We start from the raw sequence: 19,858 nt of genomic DNA, 5'->3' as shown, positions 1-19,858 counted from the left end.
ATTAACTTTAGAATTTGATGCCAGCAACGCGTGACAAGAAGTTGGGAAAGGTGGCAATAAATACTGATACAGTTGAGGAATGCTCATCAAACACTTATATGGAACATCCCACAGGTGTGCAGGCTAATTGGGAACACTTGTGTGCCATGATTGGGTATAAAAACAGCTTCCATGAAATGCTAAGTAATTCACAAACAAGGATGGGGCGAAGGTCACCAATTTGTAAGCAAATTGTCGAACAATTTTAGAATAACATTTCTCAACGAGCTATTGCAAGGAATTTAGGGATTTTACCATCTACGGTCCGTAAAATAATCAAAAGGTTCAGAGAATCTGGAGACATCACTGCACGTAAGCGATGATATTACGGACTTTTGATCCCTCAGGCGGTACTGCATCAAAAACCGACAGTGTGTAAAGGATATCACAACATGGGCTCAGGAACACTTCATCAAACCACTGTCGTTAACTACAGTTGGTCGCTAAATCTAAGTGCAAGTTAAAACTCTACTATGCAAAACCAAACCTGTTTATATCCAGAAATGGTGCCGGCTTAGCTGGGCCCGAGCTCACCTAAGATGGACTGATGCAAAGTGGAAAAGTGTTCTGTGGTCTGAGGAGTCCACATTTCAAATTATATTTTGGAAACAGAGGACGTGGTGTCCTCCAGAACAAAGGGGAAAATAACCATTCGGATTGTTATAGGCGCAAAGTTCAAAAGCCAGCATCTATGATGGTATGGGGGTGTATTAGTGCCCAAGGCATGGGTAATTTACACATCTGTGAAGGCACCATTAATGCTGAAAGGTCCATACAGGTTTTGGAGCAACATATGTTGTCATCCAAGCAACGTTATCATGGACGCCCCTGCTTATTTCAGCAAGACAAGTGTTATAACAGCGTGGCTTCGTAAAAAAAAAAAAAAAAAAAAAGTGCGGGTACTTTCCTGGCTCGCCTGCAGTCCAGACCTGTCTTCCATCAAAAATGTGTGGCACATTATGAAGCGTAAAATACGACAACGGAGACTACGGACAGTTGAACGAATGAAGCTCTACATAAAACAAGAATGGGATAGAATTCCACTTTCAAAGCTTCAACAATTAGTTTCCTCAGTTCCCAAACGTTTATTGAATGTTGTTAAAAGAAAAGGTGATTTAACAGTGGTGAACATGCCCTTTCCCAACTACTTTGGCACATGTTGCAGCCGTGAAATTCTAGGTTAATTATTATTTGCAAAAAAAAAAAAGTTTTTTAGTTTGAACATCAAATATCTTGTCTTGTAGTGCATTCAATTGAATATGGGTTGAAGAGGATTTGCAAATAATAGTATTCAGTTTATATTTACATCTAACACAATTTCCCAACTCAAATGGAAACGGGGTTTGTAATATGCTCTGGGCCTGTTTTGCTGTCAATGGAACTGGTGCTTTAAATGGGAAAATGAAAAAGAAATTATTCAGGACAACATAAAATCATCAGCCCAGAGGTTGGGTCTTGGGCCCAGTTGTGTGTTCCAACAGGACAATGACCCCACACACAAGTCAAAAGTGGTAAAGGTATGGTTAAATCAGGCTAGAATGAAGGTTTCAGAATGGCCTTCTCAAAGTCCTGACTTAAATGTGTGGACAATGCTGAAGAAACAAGTCCATGTCAGAAAAACAACTAATTTAGCTGAACTGCACCAATTTTGCCAAGAGGAGTGGTCAAAAATTCAACCAGAAACTTTCGGATGGCTTACAAAACTGCCTTATTGCAGTGAAACTTGCCAAGGGACATGTAAGCAAATATTAACATTGCTGTATGTATACTTTTGACCCTGCAGATTTTCAGTAGACCCATAATAAATTCATAAAAGAACCAAACTTCATGAATGTTTTTTGTGACCAACAAGTACGTGCTCAGATTACTCTATCACAAAAAAAAAAAAAAAGAGTTGTAGAAATTATTGGAAACTAAAGACAGCCATGACATTATGTTCTTTACGAGTGGATTTAAACTTTTGTCCACGACTGTAAATAAGTGTGTAATTGACAGTTTTAAATACAATTTAATACTGGTCATGTATTTATAACTTAACATGACTGCGAATTGTTAGTTGCCTTTTTTTAGGAATGTTGCCCATCATCCACAACCTTAACGTAATAGTGAAAAACTGCTAGCAAGAGGCGGCTAACAATGCAGGTAAAGTGCTTTAAATAACGTCCAACGGCATTTTAATAAAAATCAGGGGGGTCCAAACTACGATCCATGGGCCAAGTGCGACTTCAGTTACCTGGGAGACGTCATGGGTTTCCTTTGGAAACTGGCCCGCAATTAATTTTAAATATTTAACAATCTCTGTAGCCATTTGTACATGGACAAAATGTATTTAATCTGAAGTTGAAAAATGTATTCGGGTGTTACCATTTAGTGGTCAATTGTACGGAATATCTACTAATAAAAAGTTTCAATCAATCAAAGAATGTTCTTGTGTATATGGACCCTGAAAAAAATTATGAAAAGCGCTTTATAAATAAGCACCCCCCGCGACCCCAAAAGGGAATAAGCGGTAATAAATGGATGGAAAATGGATGGTGAGATGACCTACATTTTCATGCTTCACACCTTAAATTGAAATATTTTACACAGCACACACCATAAATGAAAAGGTGAATTATTGTTTGTGCTATGGCGCCATCTTTTGGACGAGTTTACTCACCGCAGATGATGAAGAAGCAGTATACTTCCAATGTAAACAAACATGGCTTTGTGCATTTCTGCTTGTCCGACATCACTGTATTTATCAATTCTTCCTTCTGTTCACTACTTTTGTTTTATCGCATATACAAAACCCAAAACCAGTGAAGTTGGCACGTTGCGTAAATAAAAACAGAATACAATGAGTTGCAAATCCTTTTCAATTTATATTCAATTGAATAGACTGCAAAGACAGTATATTTAATGTCCGGACTGAAAAACATTTTGTTTTTGCAAATAATCATTAACTTATAATTTAATTGGCAGCAACACAGACGGCAAAGGGGCATTTTTACCACTGTGTTACATGGCCTTTCCTTTTAACATCACTCAGTTAACGTTTGGGAACTGAGGAGACACATTTTTTAAACTTTTTAAGTGGAATTATTTCCCCATTCTTGCTTGATGTACATCTTAAAGGCCTACTGAAACCCACTACTAACGACCACGCAGTCTGATAGTTTATATATCAATGATGAAATATTAACATTGCAACACATGCCAATACGGCCGGTTTAGTTTACTAAATTGCAATTTAAAATTTCCATAAGCATCATCATTCCGCGACTTTTTCAACAGGAAACGTCGCGGAATGATGACGCTTATGTTGAAGCGTGCTTGTGACGTTATTGGTTGGCGCGGACATTTTATCACAGCACCACTCACGGCTAAAAGTCGTCCGATTTAAATCGCATAATTACACAGTAATTTAGACATCTGTGTTGCTGAATCTGTGGCAATTCGTTCAATTAATAATGGAGACTCTAAAAAAGAATGCTGTTGGTGGAAAGCGGTGTATTGCAGCTGCCTTTAGCAACCAAAACACAGCCGGTGTTTGTTTGTTGTGAAGCTTTATATGGAACAGAGCGGTCAAGCGAACATGTTTCCCGACCACATGTCAAACGGCAGGTTTCGGTGAGAAAACTGTGGTAAAAAGTCTGCTTTTACCGGAGCTCGCGTCTTCCTGCAGCAGCTGTCAAAAAGGCAGCTACGACTTTCTTGGCTCCTCCATGGCATCCATCAGAGACACTGGCGGTCAACACACCCCTCCGACTTTCAGGTATGACTTTATAATCTCACTAAAACACTAGTAACACAATAATCAGATAAGGGATTTTCCAGAATTATCCTAGTAAATGTGTCTAACATCTGAATCGCTCTCACTGCCCTCGCCTATTTTTTCTAGTTCTTCACTCTAACTTTCCTCATCCACGAATCTTTCATCCTCGCTCAAATTAAATGGGGAAATCGTCGCTTTCTCGATCCGAATCGCTCTTGCTGCTGGTGGCTATGATTATAAACAATGTGAAAATGTGAGGTGCCCTACAACCCGTGACGTCACGCGCACGTCGTCTGCTACTTCCGGTACAGGCAAGGTTTTTTTATTAGCGACCAAAAGTTGCGAACTTTATCGTGGATGTTCTCTACTAAATCCTTTCAGCAAAAATATTGCAATATCGCGAAATGATCAAGTATAACACATAGAATGGACCTGTTATCCCCGTTTAAATAAGAACATCTCATTTCAGTAGGCCTTTAAGTTGTTCAGCAGTCCGGCGTATATGAATATGACCAATTTATGAGTCTGTCACGACTTGGTATCGGACTGATACCCAAATTTGTGGTATCATCCAAAACATATGTAAAGTATCAAACAGAAGAATAAGTGATTTTTACATTTTAACAGAAGTGTAGCTTGAACATTTTTAAATAGAAAGTATGAAGATATTAACAGTAAATTAACAAGTAAATTAATAATTCATTTTATACCACTTGTCCTTAATAGTATTGACAAAATGTAAGAATGAGAAATGACACTATGTTACTGCACATGTCAGCATCTAAATTGAAAGCCTTTGTTTGTTTACTTACTACTAAAAGACAAGCTGTTTTGTATGTTCACTATTTTATTTAAGGACAAACTTGCAATACGAAACACATGTTTATGTTTCATGTAGCCTAAGATTTTTTGTTAAAATACAGCCAATAATGCCATTTTTTGTGGTTGCCTTTATTTAGAAAAGTATCAAAATAATTTTGGTACCAGTACCAAAATATTGTTAGAGACACCACTAGTACAGAATATCATGACCCACCAAAAAAAAAAAAAAAAAAGAAATTTTCATAAACACAGAATATCTTTTCAGCAATTTCCTCCAATCGCATCATTAAAAAAAGCGTAAATTATTCATGCGACGGCCACGTCCCCTCAGCAACGTTGCAGACCCTGCAGCATGTCTTTTAATTAGCAGACAGCGTTCTAAAGCGAGTGTATTTCCAATATTAGAACCATAACATTTTCAGCTGAGCTTTTACTTTATTTTTTTATAATCCCTTCTTGCTCCATTTTGACCGGGATGACCTAAAATGGCCAGGGGATATTTTAGGGGGGGGTCATATGAGAGCAGTATCCCACAGCAAGTTGCATCTTCGCGGAAGACCGAGGGAGGCGTGAGGAGAGATCCCGCTAAACCGCTGTTGAGTGCAACACAGATTAGCAGCTGGAGACAGACACACACACGCACACACACACACACACACACACACACACACACACACACACAATGGACAGAGTCTATTTTGAGACCACCATGTTGTACTAATAATAAATACAGCGGACTGAATATTGATGCAGCAATATAACCTAACAGTGGTTCTCAACCTTTTTTCAGTGATGCACCCCCTCTGAACATTTTTTTTATTCAAGTACCCCCTAATCAGAGCAAATGATTTTTGGTTGAAAAACGAGATGAAGTAAAATACAGCACTATGTCATCAATTTCTGATTTATTAAACTGTATAACAGTGCAAAATATTGCTCATTTGTAGTGATCTTTCTTGAACTATTTGGAAAAAATATATATAAAAATAACTAAAAACTTGTTGAAAAGTAAACAAGTGATTGAATTATAAATACAGATTTCTGCACATAGAAGTAATCATCAACTTAAAGTGCCCTTTTTGGGGATTTTAATAGAGAACCATTTGGATTCATGAACTTAATTCTCAACATTTCTTCACAAAAAAATAAATCTTTATCAATATTTATGGAAGAAGTCCACAAACAATCTAGCTGTCAACACTGAATATTGCATTGTTGCATTTCTTTTAACAGTTTATGAACTTACATTCATATTTTGTTGAAGTATTATTCAATAAATATATTTATAAAAGATTTTGGAATTGTTATTTTTAGAATATTTAAAAACAATCGCACGTACCCCTTGGCATACCTTCAAGTACACCCAGGGGTACGCGTACCCCCATTTGAGAACCACTGACCTAACACATAGCTACACCACATTGCCAAAAGTATTTGGCCACCTGCCTTGACTCACATATGAACTTGAAGTGCCATCCCATTCCTATCCTGGAGCATTCAAAGTTCCTTTCCTATCGGGTTCAGGTCAGGACTCTGTGCAGGCCAGTAAAGTTCATCCACACTAGACTCTGTCATTCATATATTTATGAACCTTGCTTTGTGCACTGGTGCGCAGTCATGTTGGAAGAGGAAGGGCCCGCTCCAAACTGTTCCCACAAGGTTGGGAGCATGGAATTGTCCAAAATGTTTTGGTATCCTGAAGCATTCAAAGTTTCTTTCACTGGAACTAAGGGGCCAACCCCACACCATAAATCCTCCTCCACCAAATTTCACACTCTGCACAATGCAGTCTAAAATGTAGAATTCTCCTGGCAACCTCCAAACCCAAACTGGTCCAGCAGATTGCCAGATGGAAAAGCATGATTCATCACTCCAGAAAACAAGTCCCCACTGCTTTAGAGTCCAGTACCGACGTGCTTTACACCACTGCATCCCACGCTGGTGATGCAGTATGGCTTAGATCCAGCTGCTCGGCCATAGAAATCAATTCCCTGAAGCTCTCTGCGTACTGTACGTGGGTCCATTGGAAGGTCACGTGAAGTTTGGAGCTCTGTAGTAAGACTGTGCAGAAAGTCTTTGCACTATGCGTTTCAGCATCTGCTGAACCGTCTGTCAGTTTATGTGGCCTACCACTTCGAGGCTGAGTTGCTGTTGTTCCCAAACTTCCATTTTCTTATTAAAAAAAAAAAAAGCAGACAGTTGACTTTGGAATATTTAGGAGCAAGGAAATTTCACGACTGGATTTGTTGCACAGGTGGCATCCTATGACAGTTCCAGGCCCATTCCTTCACAAATGTTTGTAGAAGCAGTCTCCATGCCTATGTGCTTGATTTTATACACCTGTGGCTGGGCCAAGTGATTAAGACACCTGATTCTCATCATTTGGATGGGTGGCCAAACACTTTTGGCAATATAGTGTATCAACATTCAAGGCATATTTTGCAGATTTGCAAAAATTACCATACATTCCAGTCGTTACATTTTCTGCTACGCTAAGAACCCTGCGGCTCATTTGTGGGATTTTCTTTGCAGACGGCCATCATGCTTATAATTATGCAGAGACACTGAGATGACGTGTTATTTTTTGTGCAAGGGCGCCATCTTTTGGATGGGTTAGCTCACTGCAGGCACTGCCAGGCGACTGTCTACAGCAGTGGTGCTCAACCTTTTTTCAGTGCTGTACCCCCTGTGAACATGTTTTTAATTCAAGTACCCCCTAATCAGAGCAAAGCATTTTTGGTTGAAAAAAAAGAGATAACGAAGTAAAATACGGCACTATGTTATCAGTTTCTGATTTATTAAATTGTATAACAGTGCAAAATATTGCTCATGTGTAGTGGTCTTTCTTGAACTATTTGGAAAAAAAGATATATAAACAAACAAGTGATTCTATTATGAATAAAGATTTCTACACATAGAAGTAATCAACTTAAAGTGCCCTCTTTGTGGATTGTAATAGAGATCCATCTGGATTCAGGAACTTAATTCTAAACATTTCTTCACAAAAAAAGAACATCGATATTTATGGAACATGTCCACAAAAAAAAATCTAGCTGAATACTGCATTGTTGCATTTCTTTTCACAGTTTATGAACTTACATTCATATTTTGTTGAAGTATTATTCAATAAATATATTTATAAAGGATTTTCGAATTGTTGCTATTTTTAGAATACTTTTTAAAAATCCCACATACCCCTTGGCATACCTTCAAGTACCCCCTAGTAGTACGCGTACCCCCATTTGAGAACCAGTGATCTACAGCAGGGGTGTCAAACGTACGACAGGTTTCATCCGGCCCACGGGATGAGTTTGCCAAGTATGAAAATGAGCCGAACTTTTTTTGTGAAAGAAACCGTTCTTCTGTATGTTTCCTTTAATATTGAAAACTGGTAGCGGCAGACCAGACGAGCACTTACTTCATGATCAGGATGTAGCCTGCATACATGACCACCAGGACTAAACTCTCCCACCTGGAAGACAAACAAAAATCCCACATTTGAAACTAGTTTTGTAAAAATAAAATTGAACATGAACTGATAAGTGGTTTGTTATACTGTATTTGTAGTTGACTGTAAAACCTTTTACTGTCACCATGATCCGAGATGATCATCAAGCGTGTCCTGATCCAATACTGATATCAGATATTGGATTAATACCAGCAAAAAAAAAAAAAAAAAGTATCGAAAGATATCGGCTCGTGTGTAAAAATGTCCGATACAAGCAGTTGAATTGTGTAAAGCTATACAGCCAGTCAACGTTTAAATGGACTCCAATTATTTTACTAAAGTCATTTACAAAAAGGTAAACATACTATCCTAAAGGCTACTAGGAGCTTGCAGCTGCACAACAGCCAAGCACACAATAGCACACAAGCTAGACATGCCTAATGATGGAACAACATCACAGTGTAAAATATCACTTTTGTCAATATAAACAAGTATCAAATATTTATAGTTTCTAATTAATCACACATAGTCTCCAAGGCAGAAGCGCATCAGAGAGCATCCAGTAACAGACGTGTCCGCATCATTCAATTTACTGCATCATGAGATGAACTTAATGAATTACTTTTGCTACTGGGTGTCGTCCAAAGAACAAATTACCGCTCCACTTCAAAAGCATCCATCTGTCATAAGGTGAGAGTTCCTTCATATTTTTAGTTTCACTAGATCAAGCCTTTAATATTCCACGCTTCCATCCGACCTGATTACGGCAAAGAGGAATGTGCCAGGCTTGCGGCATCGTATTCGAAAAGCCTTGATGCATCAACTAAGTATTGAGCAAAGGGTCTGAAAACTTATGTACAAGTGAGTTTTTAGGTTGTTGTTTTTTTTAATACATAAAAAAACAACAACAAAAACTTGACATTGTCATTGTGGGGAATTGTGTGTAGAATTTTGAGGATAAATATTAAAAATAAAACAAACAAAACTTCACACTGTCATAGGGAATTGTGTGGAAAATTTTGAGGTTAAAAATGTAATTATTCAAGTTTGGAATGAGACCTTACCATAAAATGTGGAAAAAGGGAAGCGCTGTGAATATTTCCCAGTTACAGTGTATGTCTGTAAATATCTATCTCCATCGATATATCTACTATAAATATTGGACTATACCACTAATTGTTTCCTACGCTTTGAACCCTGCAGCTAATTGATGGATTTTTCTTCGCTGACGACCATAAAGTTTTCATTAAACACATGCAAAGCCACTGAAAAGGTGTGTTATTGTTTGTGCTATGGCGCCATCTTTTGGACGGGTTCGCTACACTGAATGGCTACAGTGTTTCCTGCTGTTTAAAGTTTTGAACCACAAGTGTCTTGTAGCCGTCCATAGCGTTCTGCCCTCAAAGGATTCTTCATTCATCACTCCAAGCAACCTTTGTAAGTTTTACAGTACAACTAAAACTATTCTTTCTTACAAAACCGTTCCATGTGTAGCAGTATTTTCAGACATATTTGTTCATTCTATCGTAGTGTAATCAAGCTAGCGTCGTTAACATTAGCTAATGTTAACACATTTACGAGTGTTAGAATTGACTTACAATGGCCTTTTTTTTTTGTACGGTTTTAGTTCCATAAATTCACCAAAATGTCACCGTGGAGTTATGGAATCTGTTTAGCTGATAGGAGAGCCAGCTTCAGCAGCTAGTGGGTCCATGAAGATGACTTCTGTTTTGTTTGATCAGCCGTTTTGCAGATACCATTTGGAAACAATTAAGGTATGCAAATTTACAAAGTTTTTGTGTAAATTTCACAACGTATATATCTGCGACTTATAGTCCGGGGCAGCTTATACATGGAAATGTTATATTTTGGGGAATTTAGTGAGTGCGGCTTACAGTGGGGCAAAAAAGTATTTAGTCAGCCACTGATTGTGCAAGTTCTCCCACTTAAAATGATGACAGAGGTCTGTAATTTTCCACTGTGAGGAGACGGAATGTAAAAAAATCCAGGAAATCACATTGTAGGAATTTTAAATAATTTGTAAATGATTGTGGAAAATAAGTATTTGGTCAACCATTCAAAGCTCTCACTGATGGAAGGAGGTTTTGGCTCACGATACATATGGCCCCATTCATTCTTTACTTAACATGGATCCATCTTGCTCTCCCTTTGGTAGAAAAACAGCCCCAAAGCATGATGTTTCCACCCCCATGCTTCACAGTAGGTATGGTGTTCTTGGGATGCAACTCAGTATTCTTCTTCCTCCAAACACGACGAGTTGAGTTTATACCAAAATGGATACATGGATGATACAGCAGAGGATTGGGAGAATGTCATGTGGTCAGATGAAACCAAAATTGAACTTTTTGGTATAAACTCAACTCGTCGTGTTTGGAGGGAGAAGAATACTGAGTTGCATCCCAAGAACACCATACCTACTTTGAAGCATGGGGGTGGAAACATCATGCTTTGGGGCTGTTTTTCTGCTAAGGGGACAGGACGATTGATCCGTGCTAAGGAAAGAATGAATGGGGCCGTGTATCGTGAGATTTTGAGCCAAAACCTCCTTCCATCAGTGAGAGCTTTGAATGGTTGACCAAATACTTATTTTCCACCATAATTTACAAATAAATTCTTTAAAATTCTTACAATGTGAATTCCTGAATTTTTTTTTTTTTACATTCTGTCTCTCACAGTTGAAGTGTACCTATGATGAAAATTACAGACCTTTGTCATTATTTTAAGAGTGAGAACTTGCACAATCGGTGGCTGAATAAATACGTTTTTGCCCCACTGTATATCTGCAACTTATAGTCCGGTGCAGCGTATACATAGAAATTTTGTATTTTGGGGAATTTAGTGAGTGCGGCTTATATACCGGTACACTCCATAATCCAGAAAATACGACTTTTGTGACTCTTAAAAAATGAGATCAGCAATAATGACATCATTTGCAACCACAATAGTAACTTCTGGCAAACCAATTCAATGAAATTCCATCAAAAATGTGCTGACTCACCACACAATCTTCTCGTCGTAGATGAACTGGAATGAAGGAAGACAAAAAAAAAGAAAAAACATTAGTGCTTTTCCATGAAAAATATGATATTTATGATCTTTTTAACTTACTGCAATAAGAGCGATGACAGACAAGATGTAGTAGAAGGAATCTCGGAAAACTGCCCACCAAGTTAACATGACCACCTGGAAAAACGTATTTTAAGTTTGTACACACTTCTGCTTTGTCATCTCTTTTTTTAGAGAGAGACACACACACCTGTCCTGCAAAGATCCCACAGACTCCAATGATGCACAGGATGTTGAAGACGGCTGAGCCAACAATGGTCCCCACCCCCACGTCTCCATGGGTGATGAAGACACCTGCGCACACAAGCAGGCGGCAAATGAGAATCAAGTCGTGACGGCCACCATCTGCGTAAGTGTGTGTGTGTAAGTGTGTGTGTACCGATGACCGAGGCAAAAAGCTCGGGCGCAGAGCTGCCAGCTGCCATGAAGGTGGCGCCAGCGACGTCTTCACTGAGGTGAAGTTTCTGCGTGAACAGCAAGAAGAACAAAAAAAACCACTGACTTTGTCCCACAAAAAAAAAAAAAAAAACATTCAAAAAAAAGAAAAACTTTTTAAGTACCTCACAGATCTTTTCCAGTGACGTGACAAAGTACTCGTCACATGTGATAGCGAGGGCCAGGAACATGTAGAGGGCCTGGGTGGAGGCAGCAGATTTAAAAAAATAAATCAAAGTATGTTTATTTCATTCATTTGTAAGCAATATATAAAATAAATATATACAAAACCCAAACCCAAGGAAGTTGGCACATTGTGTAAATGGTAAATAAAAACAGAATGCAATGATTTGCAAATCTTTTTCAACCTATATTCAATTGAACAGACTGCAAAGACGAGATCTTTTTAAATTTTTGGATTGGAAAAACTGTTGTTTTTTCCAAATATTAGCTCATTTGGAATTTGATTCCTGCAACGTGTTTCAAAAAAGCTGGCACAAGTGGAAAATAAGACTGAGAATGTTGAGGAATGCTCGTCAAACAGTTATTTGGAACATCCCACAGGTGAACAGGCTAATTGGGAACAGGTGGGTGCCATGATTGGGTATGAAAGCAGCTTCCATGCACACTTGCCAACCCTCCCGGATTTTCCGGGAGACTACCGAAATTCAGCGCCTCTCCCGAAAATCTCCCGAAATTCAGGCGGAGCTGGAGGCCACGCCCTCTCCTGCTCCATGCGGACCTGAGTGACGTGTATAAAGAGCGTGTCTGCCCAATGACGTTATAACTGTAGAATGATCAAGGGCAATTTCTTGGTTTATTATGTGGGTTTATTGTTAGGCAGTTTCTTTAACGTCCTCCCAGCGCAGCAACAACACACAACAACAGCAGTCGGTTTTCATCTACCGTAAAGCAGTTTGTCTGCCATAAACAGCAATGTTGTGAGACTCTTAAACAGGACAATACTGCCATCTACTGTACATGCATATGGTTAGAAAAATAAGGATGGACAATTCAAACCTTAACTAAACAATGAGTAGATGAGTGTTATGTATGTGTAAATAAATGAACACTGAAATTCAAGTATTTCTTTAGTTATATATATATATCTATATATTGTGTGTGTGTGTGTGAGAAATACTTGACTTGGTGAATCTAGCGGTAAATATAGAATAAATAGAATGTACTTTCTTAATCCCTGGGAGAAATTCGGCAACAAAGTTCACTCACAATATACAATGATAATGATAAATATAATATATTATATATATATAATATATGAATAATATAAATATACTCCTCCCCTCTTAACCGCGCCCCGCCACCAATGACGCCCCCAACCCACCACCTACCGAAATCGGAGGTCTCAAGGTTGACAAGTATGCTTTCATGAACTGCTCAGTCATTCACAAACAACGATGGGGCGAGGGTCACCACTTTGTGAACAAATGCGTGAGCAAATTGTCAAACAGTTTAAGAAAACAACATTTCTCAACCAGCTTTTGCAAGAAATTTAGGGATTCACTATCTAAAGTTTGTAATATCATCAAAAGGTTCAGAGAATCTGGGAAAAATCCCCTTGGATCCCTCAGGCAGTACTGCATCCAAAACTGACAGTGTGTAAAGGATATCACCCCCTGGGCTCAGGAACACTTCAGAAAACCACTGTCAGTAATTACAGTTCGTTGCTACATCTGTAAGTGCAAGTTAAAACTCTACTATACAAAACCAAAGCCATTTATCAACAACACCCAGAAACGCCGCTGGCTTCGCTGGGCCCCGAGCTCATCTAAGATGGACTGATGCAAAATAGAAAAGTGTTCTGTGGTCTCGCAAGTCTACATTTCAAGCCACCATCTGTGATGATATAGAGGTGTATTAGTGCCAAAGGCATGGCTAACTTACACGTCTGTGAAGGCACCATTAATGCTAAAAGGTACATACAGGTTTTGGAGCAACATATGTTGCCATCCAAGCAAAGTCTTTTTCAAGGAAGCCCCTGATTATTTCAGCTAGACAATGCCAAGCCACATTCTGCATGTGTTACGTAGTAAAAGAGTGCAGGTACTTTCCTGGCCTGCCTGTAGTCCAGACATGTCTCCCATTGAAAATGTGTGGCGCATTATGATGCCTAAAATACCACAACAGAGACCTCGAAATGTTGAACAACTTAAGCTGTACATCAAGCAAGAATGGGAAAGAATTCCACCTGGAATTTTTCAAAATTGGTCTCCTCAGTTCCCAAACATTTACTGAGTGTTGTTAATAGGAAAGGCCATGTAACACAGTGGTAAAAATGCCAACATGCCAAATTTTTTGAAACGTGTTGATGCCATTAAATAAGTTCATGATTTGCAGAAAAATTAACGTTTCTCAGTTCGAATATTAAGTATCTCGTCTTTGCAGTCTATTTAATTGAATATGAGTTGAAAAAGATTTGTAAATCATTGTATTTTGTTTTTATTTACCATTTACACAACGTGCCAACTTCACTGGTTTAGGTTTTTGTAGGTCAGGAGTCACCAACGCGGTGCAGGCAGGCACCAGGTAGCCCGTAAGGACCAGATGAGTCGCCCGCTGGCCTGTTCTAAAAATAGCTCAAATAGCAGCACTTACCAGGGAGCTGCCTCTATTTTTTACATTTTATTTATTTACTAGCAAGCTGGTCTCGCATTGCTTGACATTTTTAATTCTAAGAGAGACAAAACTCAAACAGAATTTCAAAATCCAAGAAAATATTTTGATTTGGTCTTCACTTGTTTAAATAAATTCATTTATTTTTTTACTTTGCTTCTTATAACTTTCAGAAAGACAATTTTAGAGAGAACATGCAACCTTAAAAATTAGTTTAGGAGTTTTAAACACTTACCTTTTTACCTTTTAAATTCCTTCCTCTTATTTCCTGACAATTTAAATCAATATTCAAGTTTTTTTTTTCTTATTGTAAAGAATAATGAATGCATTTTAATTTAATTCATTTTAGCTTCTGTTTTTTTGACGAAGAATATTTGTGAAATATTTCTTCAAACTTATGATTAAAATTCCAAAAAATGATTGTGGCAAATCTAGAAAATCTGTAAAATCAAATTTAAATCTTATTTCAATTTCTTTTGAATTTCTTTTAAAATTTTTGTTCTGGAAAATCTAGAAGAAATAATGATTTGTCTTTGTTAGAAATGTAGCTTGGTCCAATTTGTTATACATTCTAACAAAGTGCAGATTGTATTTTAACCTATTTAAAACATGTCATCAAAGTTCTAAAATTAATATTAATCAGGAAAAATTACTAATGATGTTCCATAAATTCTTTTAAATTTTTTTCAAAACGATTCGAGCTAGCTAGTTTTTCTCTTCATTTTTTCAATTGAATTTTGAAATTTAAAGAGTCGAAATTGAAGATAAACTATGTTTAAAAATTTAATTTTCATTTTTTTCGTGTTTTCTACTCTTTTAAACCGTTCAAAAAAGTGTTTTTTTTCATCATTTATTCTCTACAAAAAACCTTCCATAAAAGGAAAAAAAATGTACGACGGAATGACAGAGAAATATTATTTTATAGGTATATATATATATAGATTTATTAATTAAATGTAAATTGAACAAATTGGCTATTTCTGGCAATTTATTTAAGTGTGTATCAAACTAGTAGCCCTTTTGCATTAATCAGTGCCAAAGAAGTAGCTCTTGGTTTCATAAAGGTTTGTGACCCCTGTTGTAGGTTATCCCGATTAATCGTATTTCTGTCGTTAACTGGTAATTAATCGCAATATTGCAGATAGATGTTTTTACCTTCGATAGCTCATTTAAGTTTGTCATACCATCAACATGGCACTGGTCATTTTTTGGGCTTTTTGCATATGTTTGATAAACAGTTTTTTTTTTGTTTTTTTTTGACAGCTCAACACAAAATTGACAAACACTACCACACACGCTAAACATTTTTTTTCAAAATACAACCTCAAATTTAAATTTTTGGGTTTCAAAGTTTATACTTTTAAGCACAAAGAGAAGCCAGAATTAATTTACGGTGATCATTTGTGTTATGTATGATTATTTAGAAAAATGGGTAGAACATTTTGCATTATTTGTTACATTTGCAAAGCCTTTCATGAACGTTTGTACTTGGAACCAACTTGGAAAAAAAATGTGCATCAAATTCCAAAACACGCGCTTGCTTTTACAAAGTGACAGCCCGAAGGGAGAGTTTGCACGCTCATTCTCCCGTGGGGGTTTGGGGGGGGAGCAGGCGGCCTATTTTGGTAGCTGAGGTAAGATTTATAAATTATAGATCAGGTGTGAGATGAGGGCCTGGATGCTGCAATGCTCCGTGTTGTCCACAGGGGGCAGCACAGACATAGTTGGATGGAGACAAAAAGTGTGTTGCACTCATTGCTGCACTTGAAAACATGCAAGTAGGAACTATCCACGCAGGAAAGGCACAATGCTGTAAAAAAAATATTTTACAGCACCTCGAGGATGTTTTGTTTACGTTTTTGTGTGTGTGTGTATAAGGACTTCACTAAAATTAAGAAAAAAAAATATTTTAAAAATGATGGCACATGATCTTTTTGCAGTCTTAAAACACGTTTTATCTTTAATTTTACATTTTTACAACGTCTAACACCTTTAAATCCCCTAGTGATTGGGCGGGGGGGGGGGGGGGGGGGGGGACCCATATTTAGATTTTTAATAAATAAAAATACCTTCCGCTTGATTGTAGCTGAGATAGGCACCAGCGCCCCCCGCGACCCCAAAGGGAATAAGCGGTAGAAAATGGATGGATGGATAAATAAAAATATGGCATGAACACTATTCAGTCCCTCCTGGATTCCATTTTTTGGGGGAGGGGGGGGGGGGGTAGGAGGGGTCTAGAAAGTTGTGGGAAAAGTAGTTTTTTCCCCCCCAATAATATTAATTTGTTTTCTGTTTTAAATAATCCTTGCAACCTTTACCTGAGAAACCACAGGATTTCAACAAAAAACTGATGTTTTATTCGTTTTATACCACTAGATGACACTAAAAGCACACACTCAGAGCTCATAAAAAATGACTGTTTTAATTCACTTAGATTCTTTCTTATGGATAAAATCTAATCATGCAAGTGGGTTTCGTCTCACCTTTCGGAACAGATTTTTTTTATGATAACGGGTGTAACTGCATCTACTCAGGTGTCCCGATTACAAATCGTCGTCGTATCAAACCGCTGTGTTTGCCTCTTGCCTGTGTATGAAAAGTGCTGTATAAATAGTGTAGTTTTAATTTAAATTTGACTTTTTTAAATGTTGATTATGGTTGCAAATTGGTAATGATTTATGTGATTTCTGATAGTTTGTGAGGGTTATTTGGGTTTTGCCTTGTTAGTAAATAGAAAGTTGATCCTTCACCTCCTTATGTTTGATCTCCAGTAATGCGTTCAAAGTCTACAAAATAGAGCTGTGAATCTTTGGGCACTACACGATTCTATTCTTAGGTGTAACGATGTGATTCAAAACGATTCTCCATTTAAAATCACTCTTTTTTTTTTCTTTTTTAAATAACTTTGGATGCTAGTTTTATGATTAACTACATTCCTCCATAAAATAGATAAACAGCTTTGATAAATTTCTATATTACTTGAAGTAAACTGGTTTTGTTTAATAAATAGTTTATAGTAGGGTTGCACGGTATACCTGTACTAGCATAGTATCGCGCTACCAATGAGTCAAAAACTATACTATACTCTGAAAAGTACCAGTTCCCCATTATTTAGAAAATATAAATTTTTAATTGGCATGATGGCGCGTCCTCACCTTGTGACATTGCTGGGTTACGAGCAGACTAGCATGTTCGGCAGCGCACAATCACGGAGTACTTACAAGCTGACAAAGTGTGTAGACAGAAAAGGGAGAACAGACGCATTTTGACCTAAAAACTAAAAATAAAGATGAAGCCATAACACTGAGACGCCCTCAGGAAGAGATGCTTTAAGACATGACTAGCTAGCTAGAGGCTAATGTCCATCCGCCATCGGCAGTTTTTTTTTAACTGACTTCTAAATCTCTAATCCTCGCCTCCATGGTGACAAAGTAAGTTTCTTGCAGGTATCATCTTTGCCGGACGAGGAATAGCTAAACATGTTTCACCAAACACCGTAGCTAACTGGCGTCAAAATGTAAACAAACGCCATGTATAGATCTACACCTGACATCCACTGCAATGATACCAAGTACAGGATAGTATCCAGTTGATACTACTATGATTACATTGACTATTTTTTTATTGTTACCAAATATCTATCTATCTATCTATCTATATATATATATATATATATATATATATATATATATATATATATTCTGTAATTCATATTATGTTTATAAACTCAGGAAATTCTTCCGTGGACACGAGTCCTTTGAATATGAAGAATGTATGATCCTGTCACTACTTGGTATCAGATCGATACCAACATGTGTGGTATCATCCAAAACTAATGTAAGGTATCAAACGAAGAATAAGTCATTATTACATTTTAACAGCAGTGTCGATAGAACATGTTGAAAGAGAAAGTAAGCAGATATTAACAGTAAATGAACAAGTAGATTAATAATTCATTTTTACAGCTCCTCCCTCATAATGTTGACAAAATAATAGAATGGTAAATGACAATATGTTACTGCTTTTGTCAGCAGACTAATTAGGAGCCTTTGTTTGTTTACTTACTACTAAAAGACAAGTTGCCTCGTATGTTCACTATTTTATTTAAGGACAAACTTGCAATAAGAAACATATGTTAATGCACCCGAAGATTGTTTCTTAAAATAAAGACAATGCCATTTTCTTGCGGTCCCCTTTGTTTAGAAATGTATGTACAAGTATCGAAATACATTTTGGTAGCGGGACAACCCTAGTTACAAGTAAAAACTACGATTTATTCCTTTTTTTTGTCCACTCCAACTAGAAACCTTGACTAAATATTGCCTTTTATCGAGGTAGGAAGCAATTATTCATCATGTTTATGTTTTTTATGAATTTGCTTCACGATAAGAACTTTGATTCACAAACCCCGTTCCAGAACCAATTGAGTTTGTAAATCACGTTTTCACTGCATGTATGATTTGTGCCGATATCGGATCAATATAGGCATCGGCCAATATCGGGAAACCCTTACATTTATGTTACTATCTGCTTAAAAATGTGTGCACGGATGTAATTGTGTAAGTATTGAACAGCAAGACCCTTTTCTATGGTTGCCATCATTGGCAAGAGGAAAAAAAAAAAAAAAAAAAAGAAGTAATTCCTTAAAATGCTCACTGAGCTGAAGTCTTGCAAGATTAATGGACGAATACATTATTCAGCTCTGGTTTAGTCATTTCTATGATGTCATTGTCAACCACTGTGTTACGGTACAGGATATGATAAATCATAGATTAAGCTGCTCATCTCCATTTTCAAGCATCATGAGTCGAGCAAGCAATCACAACCCGTGGATTGAGGAGGACTTGAACTCAGGCGTATGCAAACTTTTCCCTCTGAGGGGCACAAAATGACATATTAAAGTGTGCTGCGGCCATTTTGGCGGTTTCCCCTTCGAAATTAGTGCTGTATATAATAAAAATAACCGGGAATTGGCTTATAGGGACGATGTGGCGCGGTTGGGAGAGTGGCCGTGCCAGCAACCTGAGGGTTCCTGGTTCAATCCCCACCTTCTACCAACCTCGTCACGTCCGTTGCGTCCTTGAGCAAGACACTTCACCCTTGCTCCTGATTTGTCGTGGTTAGAATAGAATGGACTTTATTGTCATTATATTTGCATATAACGAAATTAAGGACTCCAATTTAAGGTGCGGTAGTGGGAACAAATACGGAATGAAAATAAATTACACAAGAGTTAATAAAAGGAAAAACTAACAATTGAAATAAACACAACATACAAAACACTATAGAAATACAAAATACTGTACAACATACAGAACAAGACAAGAGTACCGGAGTAATAAATAATCCGTGTCGGATGTATTGCACTCAAAGGGTAGTATTGCACAGTTGGGTATTCGGTAGGATATTGTAACGGGCCCTGCATGGCAGCTCCCGCCATCAGTGTGTGAATGGGTAAATGTGGAAATAGTGTCAAAGCGTTTTGAGTACCTTGAAGGTAGAAAAGCGCTATACAAGTATAACTCATTTTTATCACAGGAAATTTCTACCAAAATTGCAAACTGAAATGCTAACAGTTAGCATGCTGGCTTGATAGCAGCGAGTAACGAAAAACTTGACTCAGTGTATACAAGCAA

The 19,858-nt window shown here is 37.5% G+C and overlaps 1 protein-coding gene across 2 annotated transcripts in view; it reads right to left on the bottom strand.

Annotated features, from left to right (window-relative positions):
• The window catches only part of slc24a4b (solute carrier family 24 member 4b), a 128,685-nt gene that overhangs the window by 27,929 nt on the left and 80,898 nt on the right, over window positions 1-19,858 (bottom strand). For both annotated transcript variants that reach the window (XM_061885807.1, XM_061885806.1), the window contains exons 4-9: window positions 11,714-11,788; window positions 11,533-11,617; window positions 11,344-11,447; window positions 11,196-11,270; window positions 11,086-11,111; window positions 8,037-8,090 (exon numbers count right to left, since the gene is read on the bottom strand). In XM_061885807.1, coding sequence (XP_061741791.1) covers window positions 8,037-8,090; window positions 11,086-11,111; window positions 11,196-11,270; window positions 11,344-11,447; window positions 11,533-11,617; window positions 11,714-11,788 — 419 coding nt within the window. The remainder of the gene's footprint in view (window positions 1-8,036; window positions 8,091-11,085; window positions 11,112-11,195; window positions 11,271-11,343; window positions 11,448-11,532; window positions 11,618-11,713; window positions 11,789-19,858) is intronic.

The sequence above is a fragment of the Nerophis ophidion genome, linkage group LG24 (genome assembly GCF_033978795.1).
Source record: "Nerophis ophidion isolate RoL-2023_Sa linkage group LG24, RoL_Noph_v1.0, whole genome shotgun sequence".
Classification (NCBI taxonomy): Eukaryota; Metazoa; Chordata; class Actinopteri; order Syngnathiformes; family Syngnathidae; genus Nerophis; species Nerophis ophidion.
Note: the sequence above shows the minus strand (reverse complement) of the source record. Positions and strands in the feature narration are given on the sequence as shown.